This window comes from Telmatherina bonti, assembly GCF_933228915.1.
Source record: "Telmatherina bonti genome assembly, chromosome: 20".
In the NCBI taxonomy this organism is placed as follows: Eukaryota; Metazoa; Chordata; class Actinopteri; order Atheriniformes; family Telmatherinidae; genus Telmatherina; species Telmatherina bonti.
This window is the reverse complement of record NC_136618.1, coordinates 26,432,638-26,444,820: the sequence shown is the minus strand read 5'-3', so window position 1 is coordinate 26,444,820 and position 12,183 is coordinate 26,432,638. Positions and strand designations below refer to the sequence as shown.

The 12,183-nt window shown below is 39.5% G+C and overlaps 1 protein-coding gene across 2 annotated transcripts in view; it reads left to right on the top strand.

The window, feature by feature from the left end:
- The window catches only part of sh3kbp1 (SH3-domain kinase binding protein 1), a 48,964-nt gene extending 37,361 nt beyond the window's left edge, over positions 1 to 11,603 (top strand). Inside the window, exons 8-19 of one of the 2 annotated variants that reach the window (XM_079259725.1) lie at positions 2,168 to 2,237; positions 3,860 to 3,954; positions 4,029 to 4,124; positions 4,218 to 4,269; positions 4,367 to 4,438; positions 6,143 to 6,278; positions 6,415 to 6,485; positions 6,607 to 6,713; positions 8,026 to 8,163; positions 8,471 to 8,679; positions 8,763 to 8,826; positions 8,961 to 11,603. In XM_079259725.1, coding sequence (XP_079115851.1) covers positions 2,168 to 2,237; positions 3,860 to 3,954; positions 4,029 to 4,124; positions 4,218 to 4,269; positions 4,367 to 4,438; positions 6,143 to 6,278; positions 6,415 to 6,485; positions 6,607 to 6,713; positions 8,026 to 8,163; positions 8,471 to 8,679; positions 8,763 to 8,826; positions 8,961 to 8,999 — 1,149 coding nt within the window. In that variant the 3' untranslated portion in view covers positions 9,000 to 11,603. The remainder of the gene's footprint in view (positions 1 to 2,167; positions 2,238 to 3,859; positions 3,955 to 4,028; positions 4,125 to 4,217; positions 4,270 to 4,366; positions 4,439 to 6,142; positions 6,279 to 6,414; positions 6,486 to 6,606; positions 6,714 to 8,025; positions 8,164 to 8,470; positions 8,680 to 8,762; positions 8,827 to 8,960) is intronic. The other variant, XM_079259726.1, reaches the window with a different exon arrangement.
- The last annotated feature ends 580 nt before the right edge of the window (positions 11,604 to 12,183 follow it).

Genomic DNA, 12,183 nt, shown 5'->3' with positions numbered 1-12,183 from the left:
GTAGACAGCTGCAGGAAGCGCTTTTGTTTTGTTTGTTTATCATTTTTTTCTGCTGGAAAATAATCTGAGTTCTCCTACACGTCACCAATGGTTGATCCCTATTGGCCAGTCAAGGCCGGACGACGCGATCGCTGGACGTGCAAACGTTTCCGCGACACCGTAGTGATGCTTCAAACCTTCTGGCTCCACGTGGGTCTCGTTAGGGAGGGGAGGAGAGAGGGAGGGAGGGAGGAAGTGGAGAGAGGGATTGCAAACAGAACAGAGCTGTGTGTGTGTTCAGACAGACTTGGTGTTGTGAATGTGTGTGTTTTCCTATGGAAGAGCCACCCTGGTTCCACAAACACAGCGGAGGGATCCACTCCAGCTGGGAAACAACGGTGGCTTTAATTTTAGGAGAAAACGAAATGCTGGAGAGTTGAGTTGTTGCTAAATCTGATCTCATCGCCATGGAGACTGGTGCTGATTACTGGAGAAAAGTGACTTTTTTTATTTTTTTTAAAAAAACAACAACTTTTCATTCAGTCCATTTTGCCACCTAATTTAGTAGAACTTGTGTTACCAGTAAGAACCAGTCTACTGGATGAGGTAGAGAAATTCAGAAGTTATTAAGTGGTTCGCTATGAAACGCTTAATGTTCTAATAGCAGGCATGTAAATGTGCTACTTCCCATCTGAACAAGGAAAGGAAATAAAAAATACTTCATTAATACCCAACGGGAAATTCAATATTGTAGTATATAATAATAATAATAATAATAACTAGAGGAGGTCTTGTTCCGGAGGCTGATGGCTGCTGGCAGGAATGATCTTCTGTATCTTTCTTACATCGGACCTGAAGGAGCCTCTCACTGAACACACTTTGTTGTTTCATCACTGTGTTGTGGATAAGGTGTGAAGAATCCATCATCTTCATCAGCTTGTGCAGCATTCTTCTTTGGACAATCAGCTCCAGCGGCTCCAGAGTTACTCCAAGCACAGAAGCAGCTTTCTGGATCAGTTTGTTGATTCTCTTCAAGTCTCTGGTTCTGATGCTACTACCCCAGCAGATGCTGCAAAGCTGACTGCACTCTCCACAACAGACTTATAGAAGATATGCAACATCTTGGTGCAGACGTTAAACCATCTCAGCTTCCTTAAAAAGTACAGTCTGTGAAAGAGAAATAAGAATTTCTCAACTCTTTGTAGCATTTAAACTAGAATATTTCTAATTTGGAAAATCCGACAAGACTCATGAACCCTAATGATCACTGGATACGCTGAACCTCCTCCATTTAGTGCAAATACTTGTTTAGACACGTTCCATTTCCAGTTCCTCTGTGCCATTCAAGCAACCTGAAGAATGTTTTAAAGGAAATTTGACTTATTATTCTTTTAATTCAATGATTATTTCCCTTCTCAGAATACATGTCTAGACTGAACTAATTCTGCTCAGTGCTTGTATGAAGAGCAGATCAGGTTTGTCCATCGTGTGACCGTCTTCTCTGTGCTGAGCAGATCAATCTTCCCTGTCAGGAGCCGACAAGCCATTTAATGCCAGTTTTCAGAATATACCAAGCAGTATACCTCCCAAATATATTACTATTGATCCTGTAAAGCCAACCTGCAGAGACACACCTTTCCTCTTCAGAGACGCAGTTCCTTCGCTGGTATCTATGTGACTTTCTCCTCATGCTCAACTAATTATCTGAACGGATTTCCTTATCTGGATCAAAGTTTAAAGTTATAGTTTGTTTTGTCCACCGTACTTTCCATCACGCCCACACAAAACAATGCCAGTTTTCCTGAATATGGATCAAGTTTTAGATAAAGAAAAGAAGTCATAAGATGTTGTTTTTACAGTTCTGACTGGCTTTAGGTTTCCATCTAGATGAATCCTCCTCAATGACTAACACAAAACTGAAGATGTGAAAGTCATATTTGTCTGTCAGTGTCGAGCTGTGTCTGCTACAGCAGAAGCCTAAATGCCAGTTTATCCAACCTGTTTATAGCTCTGCTCTGACCGACTGTCATCTCGTCTACACGTTGCACCTCCGCACCAGCTGTGGCAGAATCAAACCAGGTCACAAAGAGCCTCCAAACCAAAGCATCCTGTTGATACTGTATGTAGTGTACGCTGTAGGTCAGAGCGGGAGGCGCTAAAGGTTTTCTCTCATCTCTTTGTCATTCAGGTCAACGAGGGGAAACCATCAAGTGTTGCTGCTGAAAGTATGAAGACTGAACCTGACAGCAAAGCCAAAGGTGTGAGGATGCAGCTCTGTTATTTAAAAAGCTCATCGCTGATACAAAATAAGTTCCAGTAAGGCCAGAAAGGCTCCTGAAGAAAACCAACAAAGCCAGCAGAAACCTGGCATTCATTACAGTTGAACCATTTTCTTGATCTTTTCCTTCGATTCATGCAAGCTTCCTTTCTTTCTGATACACTATTGTTTCTTATCTAAACCATGTTGTAATATTGTTAGTTATTTGTAAAAAACTTCCTTCGTGGAGACTTTTAAAACTGGATGGAAAAGCACTGCAGAGAACAAACAGGAAGAAGATGTGATGGTGGGAATTACAAGCAAAAAGCCACCATCATCCACATACGGAACAGTTTAATGTGGTGAATGATTTTTATATCTGTCTGCGTATCATGACTGGTCTTATTGTGCTTAATGTTTGAGGTGCAATCATATTGTTTGTTTATTGTTTATTGTTAACAGTAATTAGATTATAACTCAAACGTGAATATAAAACGACAAAGCAAACAAAATTACACGTAACGCAAAAAAACCAAAAAAAACCATATATATATATATATATATATATATATATATATATATATATATATATATATATATGTATGTATATACATTAGGGCAGTGACTATACACTTTTGTCCGATTCGATTCGATTCGGATTTTTTGGGTGCCGATACGATTTAAATTGCGATTCTCATAATTCTTTGATATTGCTGATTTTTGTAGGTTAAAAACAAAATAAATGTGTAAAACTTTTATTCTTTGCACGTCATTTTCTTGATTTCAATTAGAAAAAAACGACACAGTAGCCAGATTACCATTCTGTTGCTTTAACGCCCCAGAAGACAAGAAGCAAAAAAATCCTGATTTTTGATTTTTCAATTCGATTCTCCCACCCCTAATATATATATATGTATATATATATATATATATATATATATATATATATATATATATATATATATATATATATATATATATATATATATATATATATGTGTGTTATGTGTTATATTTATGTGTGTATAAATATAAATATGTATATATATATATATATATATATATATATATATATATATATATATATATATATATATATAAGTATATATATATATATATAATATGCAAGGGAACAATCTATATGTTCTTAAAGGAGTAGGAAGAAGCGTAAAACTTATTAAATCTACCCACATCATATACACAGCTGTTACACATCATATAATCACACTGACTACACAGCATGAACCCACATGTAAATACAGAATTACAGCTTCAGACATCAGACCCTGCATATTTTATTATTATTTGTTTTTGAATAAGATCACGGTCTTCAGCTACAGTCTGTGCTTCAGCCTGATGATCCCTCATGCTGGTTGCCAGATCAGCTACTGTTATTAGAGACAAAGAGGAAGCCTGCTGGTGACCTTATGTTTTCAGTTGCTGTCCAAACACTGCAAAATTGGTTACTTTTGCCCATCAGACAGTCCTGCTTACTTCCTGTTTTATTTGCAGTCTTACTTCCCCGTGAAAATCTTTGGCTGACTTGACTGTGAGTTTTTATTTTAGGGATGATATTGTTATTGTTGTTTTGCTCAGTGTTTCTGTTGTTTTGTTGACTGGCAGGAAGGGAGCAGTGTAAAGTCCTCTTTCCATACGAAGCACAAAATGAAGATGAGCTGTCCCTTAAAGAGGGAGAGATCATCACCATCATTACCAAGGTGACAGAACCTTCCTTGTGAACTTGCCATTTGCAGTCATGGTTTGTTTGTTTAATAAAAACTGTGTTTTCCAGGAGTGTGCCGATGCAGGCTGGTGGATGGGGGAGATCGGTGGGAGGCAAGGCGTCTTCCCAGACAACTTTGTCAAGCTGCTAGAAGTTGAAAAAGAGGTTTTTGTGGCATCTTAATCGAATGTCTGGTTTCGATGCGTGCAGCCTGGAGAGATCGCTAAATGTTTTTTTGCATTTGTGGTTTTTTTCCAGAGACCAAAGAAACCACCTCCTCCCAGCGTGCCATCAGCCAAACACAACACAGGTAGCAGCTCTCTTTCTCCTCTGCAGTTGTAGTTTTAAGACAAAAAAGGGAGGCTTGTGCGATCAAACGCCACAAACGTGTGACCTTTAATCTGTAGAGAAAAAAGCTGAAGTAAAGAAGGTTCCCCCCGAGCGGCCTGATCATCTGCCTCACAGAGACCAGGATCGAGGTAAATTCCAGGCCGCTTTCGCTTCTCTGGACCTGCTTTTAAAGCAACATGCAGCTTATTTTTTCTCCTCTCAGATCACCAACTAACCTGCTTCACACATTAACAAGACTCTCAGCTGCTCCTCTGCAGCACAAAGACGGGGATTTTTTTTTTTTTTTTTTCTGTCAGTGAACGAGCAGCAGAAACCTCATTTGCAGCATGTTTCCTCTCTTTTGTGTGCAAACTAACAAAGCTTTGATTAAGAATGCGTGCCAGCATCAGGAAGCTACGGCGGCGTGGTTTTAATCTCAGCGAACGCTGGCACCGACTGCACAGCTGGTGCAAGACCGGCGCTTCCACTTGTTTTCACAATGGTGCTGTTGATATAATGGCCACACAAAGCACTGAGCTTTCTTTACGAATTTCTTTAGGAAAGTGAATTAAAACAGTGGGGAAAAAAAAGAATCTATAAATATTTGTATAAAAGAATAATAAAGGGGATGGATCAGAAAGACTTTTGAGGGAAGACTGAGCTTTCAAAAGGCTTTTTAGCTTCAGTTCTGCTGCAAAACCAAAGCATACCCCCATCACTACCGTCTACTGTCATGCACTTCATGATTTATTCATTTAAACATGATTTTTAATGAACTGAAACATCTTGGTAAAGCATCAGCTGTGCAGCAGGAGCTTCATTCAGGATCATACTCCATCTGCAGCTCTGACTCACAGTGAAGACGCCACGTGAGGATGTTTGCACAATTCGCAAGGTAGCAGATGATTTCCGTCACGATTAAGATCAAATTGTCTGTAAACAGCTTTAGGACGGCTGTGAGTCTGAACTGAGAGAAGTTCGAGCAGCATTTGGTAAATGAAATATCACGCAGGTACTGATGTAAAATCAGTCGATGTGAAAGGAAGTAGCAGGAAGATGATGAGGGAGACAAACCTCACGGTTGAAACTATAAACCCTCTGAGTGTTCTGCTTTTGACAAGGAGAAGAAAATGTAAGAATTTTAATAACTCTTATTTTTTACCACTTTGAAAGACATGAGGCACAACTCGGAGTCCTTAGATGTGAAAAACAGACTGGATAGGAGCTATAATCTTCTTTAAAACCAGATGTGTAGAAAGTAGAAGCTTTTTCCAACCAGCCACTAAACCAGGTGAGTTTAGTTCACTCAGCTCCACAGCAGGTAGAAGAGCCTGTCAGAGAAAACACCTGTTCTAAATGCATCTGTAGATCCAAACACATGGCAGGACTTCTACTTTACTTCTGCTTCTACTTTTTACACCTGATTAAAACAAATGTAAATCAGATCGTTCCCTTACATGAGAATCCCTTCTGGATTCACTGGAAATGTGACGGATTTGATTGTTTTACCAAGACTTGACAAACTGTTGAAAAAATATTCAGATGTCATCCATTGACTGGTGTTTTTTAATAGAAATGAATCTGATAAATGTTGCTTCCACCACCTTGCTTTCTGTTCTTAATCCTCTTTGTACTCTGTGGCCCAGTTTGGCTGGTTTTTCCTTTTTTCCCTGCAGCCTTCAGCATCTTTAGACCTTTCCTCTTCATGGTTTTACCCCTTCTGCATTTTTTTTCTCCTCTCCAAAGGTCAAATTCTACTGATGCAGCTGCTGCAGCTGTTTTAACCTCCTCCCCTCCTCTCCTTGCCTGGCTTTCAGGGTTTTAGTTGACTCCTGGAGTTTGTTTGTTTGTAGGTGAAGAGGTGAAGGTTGGAGACATCCCTAAGCCCTTCCTCCCAAGTCTCCTTCCCAAGAAGCCCCTCCCCCCAAAGTCCAGCCCCTCCTCTTTGTCTAATCCCCCACGTCGTCCTGAGAGACCACCGACGCTGACGTCAGTACATACAAACACACACACACACACACACACACACACACACACACACACACACACACACACAAACCTGAAAACATCCACACATCCAGAGAGCGTACGGGGTATAACAATGTTGTATGGTTTACCTGTTCAGGTGTGAAAGCCCCAAATCTGAGGGCGGGGCTTCGACACCAGATTCCGCCCCTGATAGGTCACATGACACTGGTGAGTTTGACTGACCGGTGCATTGTCCAATGAGAGTCAGAGCTCTCCCTCTCTCTCTCTTTTGCTCTCATCTCTGGCGGTGTGTGAGTGTAAGGTTTCTGTTTGTGGTGTGTTGATGCAGATTTGGATCTAGATGCAGTCGTCCCATCAGCAGAGAAACTGAGTCACCCGACAGCGTCACGGCCCAGAGTCACAGATCGCAGGCCGCGCTCTCAGATCATCACACCAGTAAGTGTGTGTGTGTGTGTGTGTGTGTGTGTGTGTGTGTGTGTGTGTGTGTGTGTGTGTGTGTGTGTGTGTGTGTGTAGGTAGTCATTCTGTCCCCAGCACACAGTCCTGCATACAGCCCTGCAAAACAAAACACAGAAACATGCCACATTTAATAAGCAACACATGAAATATGAATGAACTAGGGATTATTTTCAGCTGCAGACTGAAAGAAAAAGACATACTAATAACTAACTAACTAGAAGCGAAACTGTAAGCAATTGTAATTTAGTTTTATTTGAAACCTTTTTTTTTATAACCAGTTCAATTTAAAGGAACTGCATCCTGCAGGACAAAGACATTCACTGGTGGAAAGTAACAAATACAATCTGAGGTGTATTTAAATTTCAGAGGTTATTATTCTGTATTGTAAAAATGCAGACAATTTCATAATTCAGATACCTAAATCTAATGTTTTTGTAACTGGACCAAGTTGGTAATCAGATGTAATGAACAAACAGTACATAATAAATAGTATCAATACTTCTTAAAATCAGTTGAATATTTGGAAATGAAACTGTCAGAAAGAGCAATCATGAAAATAATTTGCAATAATTGTAAATGTAAATAAATGTAATAATTAATATAATAATAATTGTAGTCGACCTCAAGTAACTACATGCAATATCCTACTTCCACATTGATGTATAGCAGCTGTTCAGAGGAGTTCAGAAGGGTTCATTGTGTTCTTTCATTCTGCAAACCAGTTGTTAAATAAAAATCTGTTTTTTTGTTTGTTTTACTTGTACGGAGATGCGAGTTGTTTCTACTCTTTATGCTAAGCTAAACTAAGCTAAGCTAAGCTAAAATAAGCTAAGCTAAGCTAACTATACCATCTTCTGGGTTAATGACACATATATTAATCCTATCAACTTAGTCTTAAATACCTTCACAACAATTACTGCTATTTTACTATAATTATTAGTTTATAGTTCGTAAGTGTGTGTATATATATATATATATATATATATATATATATATATATATATATATATATATATATATATATATATATATGTGTATATATATATATATGTATATATATATATATATATACATATATATATATATATATATATATATATATATATATATATATATATATATATGTGTGTATATATATATATATATATATATATATATATATATATATATATATATATATATATATATATAGAGAGAGAGAGAGAGAGAGAGAGAGAGAGAGAGAGAGAGAGAGAGAGAGAGAGAGAGAGAGAGATGTAATACGTCAACACATTTGTCTTCCCGGCAGTCGTCTTTGTCCAGCACAGACCTGGACTCTCCAGCAGTGGAGGACAGGAAGGAGAAGGACAGAAAAAAGGATGAGCATGAGCCGGTGTCTGTTAGACCTGTGGATATTTCTCTGAGGAAAGGAGTTCCCACCGTCCCTGTAAGTCTCCCAAACCATCCTGCACCGTTTATTTTGCTCAGCAGGGGGCGCCAAAGTTCACAGTAACGTTCATGAACAAAGCACACATCCTGCATCTTTCTCTCCTTCAGCATCTTTTTGTCACTCTGATTTGGTTCTACGGATTCATAAATCTTACCAGAGCACCAGCTTCTACAGCTAGATCCTGACATATTTTGACTTTTTTGACTAAAGTTTATTTTGCTTGTATGTAAACACATGCTGTAGAAGGGGAAACTCGGTGATTTATGATTTAGCATGTCAAATCACAGGTCTGTGTTTCTGTTAGGTACCTGACAGTAAAGCACCGCTGCCCAAGCCCTCTATTCTGACCCCGCCAAACTCCAGCCATCGCCCCATCTCCCCGTCTACCTCCGCGGGTCTGACCCCTTCCCCTGAGCTCCGACACTCGCCGCTGACCCCCCCAACACTGGAGGAGCTCAGGAACCAGCTCAGAGACCTGAGAGCCTCCATAGACCTGCTAAAGAGCCAGCACAGGTGAGAATTGTGTCCTGTGAGCTAATGTGCGTTTGAGTTTTGTTGACATGAACAAAATGAACTCATTTGTTGCAACATTTCAGGCAGGAGATGAAGCAGCTAGCCAGTGCGCTGGATGAGGAGAAAAAGATGCGCATTAGTTTACAGGTGAGCGCTTTAATCCGTCTATGGCGGTAAATAAGCATTTGATCATTAGTGCAAATATTACAACTATTATTTTACATCATAATGAGACATAAAAGACAGAAACCTGCGAGCAGCATCTGTTCTTTGTGTTGCAGGTGGAAATAGAGCACATAAAGAAGAGCATGTCCAAATGAGGACCGACGCATCCTTATCGGCCCACTATGATCACATCGGAGGCCACCATTTGGAAACATTGTCACTGTTTTGACACTTCAGTCAAATACAACGTTTGTGCCAAACGGTCATCACGATCAGCAACACTTGTGCACCACAGAATCAGCCACCTCCCCCCCCGCCCCGCCGCCGCCTTATCCTGTGTTTACTTCTTCTTTTTTTTTTTTTCTTCTAATGAAGCTTTTCTGTTCAGTTTACTGCTACTTTGTTGGAGCTTGCTGTGCCACTGGTACTGGCTGACTGCGGCCTGTTGCTGCGTGTTGCCACGGTTACAGAACAAGGACACAGAGCGGCGGCGACCGCGCTGGTACTTTTTTTCTGAGAGCGAAGGAAAAACATCGACCTCTGTAACTCGGTCGGTCCAGATGACCTCTGTGCTGTTCTGCGTCCACTCTGCGGCCTTCACTTCCCGTGTGTGTGTGTGTGTGTGTGTGTTTGTGTGTGTGTGTGTGTGTGTTGCTTTTTTTGTCCTGCTATGTGGGGACGTTTCTGTTCAACGCTTACCGCAGGGACAAATTGTGAAAATGCACAAGAGCTGCACTTTCATGGCAGGAAATCTTCTGTGCGCTGAACCTGTTTTCCAACAGAAGGTCCAGATCAGGAATAAAGATCCAGCGAGAGATTTCCTCACATATGAGCTTGGCTCAAGTCCCAGCTTTTCACTGGTGCCATGAACTGGAAACTTTTTTTTCTTTTTCTTTAAATATCTTATAAAAAATGTGAGAGGGACCAATGACAAAGCGCACGCCTTTTTTTAAAGCATGCATGCATACAACACCGAGGTCTGTTTAAACAAGGAGACAGGGTCGATCCTCTTTTAAAGTCACGAGAATTTTGTGTTGTCCCTTTTTGAAAAGCAATTAAATGCTTTTTGGGACATCAGCTGACCAACAGGACCCGTCTACTGCTTCCTGTGGCATAGAAAACAGAAGAAAACTTTGGTTCCCTGGGAAACTACAGACGACTTGGTGAAAACATAGCTTTAGCTAGATAAGCTAGCTTATCAGTTCCAAGTTGTTTTGGGCCTTTACTTGCATATTTTTTTATATTATTTACAGTCAAAAACTCCTGATTTAGGAGTGTAGGTCCTCACTCGGCTTCACCGCCCTTGGTCTGGCTGGTCAGCAGCCAATGAAAAGTAGCATCATCAGATCTTTTGAATTCATCAGACGGACGTCAGAGGTTCAACCTGCAGGGAATATTTGTGCATTAATAAAGAAATTTCCCCAATGATCATAAGGTTAAAAAAAAAAAGGTAATAGTCAATGTTGTTTTGAGTTGAGCTTGTTTACTTGCACCATTTTTTTTTGTGTTGTTTTTATTCGGCCACATCTGAAAGAGCAGTCAGCTTGAAATAAGATCAGAATTTGTCAGAGCAGTTTACTTAAAAAACAGCTGACGTGACTTATACTGTAGCTGTTATTTAGAGAAGAGCTGGTTGGCTTGGCTAAGTGGAAAGGCTGGAAAAATGAACATGAAGAGAAAATGAATTGAATCTTTAACCTCCACATTAATAAGAGAGACTTTTTCAGGAACTTCAGTAGCAAAAAAACTGTTGTTGTGTGTGGGATGACGTGACGCTCCTGCACAACATTTCATTTCATACTTTTTTCTATTTAAGATGCGTCATCTTTGCAACGCAAGTTGTCTTCTTTAAGACGTATTGAGGCTGATTATTGTCTCAGATAATGGCCCAGGGTGCAGCAGACATGAAAAATACTAAAAACCTCCAAATTCAGACAGTAAGATCCTGACACAGTGGTGGCGTTTTGCTTTTATTCTGATCCACTTCGCTTTGTCGTGCTTTAATCCATTTTCCTGTTAGATATGATGCCTGCAGATGTCTTGCTGTGACAAGTGCCTCCATACGCTAAAGCAGCAGAGGCAGTGTTACCCCGTAGATGACCGTAATGAGTCTGTAGCAAGATTTTAACTTTGGACCAATTAATCACAGCAAACACAAATAAAAAACATGGTTTGTGTGGTTAAAATAAAAGTGTGCCCCCGTTATTCCTGTTCCTATTTTAATTGCGTGGTTTCACTCTCATTCTACAGGACAGATGGGAATTGATTTAATGTACCACTAGAAAAACACCAAATAAAGCACATTTTAGAGAAATAAATGAGTTTCTGTGGGGCTGAAAGTTAAAAATAAATGCATGCATATCCTTATTTGTCATGCATCATCCCATCTCTGCATAAATTTATCTTTGAGCCTTTAGGATACAACTTCACCTGCACTGGCAGCGTCACACTCGGGTAAAACACATTACCGATGGATTAAACCATGATTCATGCACACATCGTGGTTACGATGTAGGTTAAAGTTTACTTTAAAGATGTGTTGGTGGAATGTAGTGGCAGGTCCTTACTGGTGAAGGAATTTTATATGTGTGTGTATGCATATGTGCGTTTGTGTGGCAGCATGTGCGGCCGTTTGCCTCTTTTCCTTTCATGTGCACAGAATCTATGGCAACCCGTCACTGTGGCCTTCCTGTCTTTGATTCCGAATCTTTATTTCTTCTCTTTTCTTTCTGTCTTTCATATGACAAAGAAAAAAAAAAACCTGCTACAACTGAGGCTACAAGTTGTTTTCTTGACTTGGTCCTTTCTCTCCAAGATAGTGATAAATCTATATACTTTTATATTTCCGTGTAATAAAGATACTATTATGTACTGTATGTGTGCCTCTTTTGTTCTTTATTAACTGTCAGCTTGTATAATGTACTTTTGTTTGTACCCAGCACATGCTAAACATGAGGAGGAGGCATATATATATATATAAGTATATATATATATATATATATATATATATATATATATATATATATATATATATATATATATATATATATATATATATAACACCAATGAATCCATAATTTATGGATTGCATAGACTCCAGTGCAACAATGGCTGTACAGCACCTCAAAAAAAAAAAAAAAAAATCCCAAATGCATTGGGTCCTGAACATCTTTTTGACATGTAACACATCAAGACAAGCAGAAAAGTCAAACAACCGGGTTGGGTGTCTGCCATCTTTGAGTTTATGCCCATTTTTGACCCTTTTTTGTCACATTGCATGCAATGTGTTTGAACAAACTAGACTAAGAGGATTTATGCAATTGACTCCAAATTCGTCGG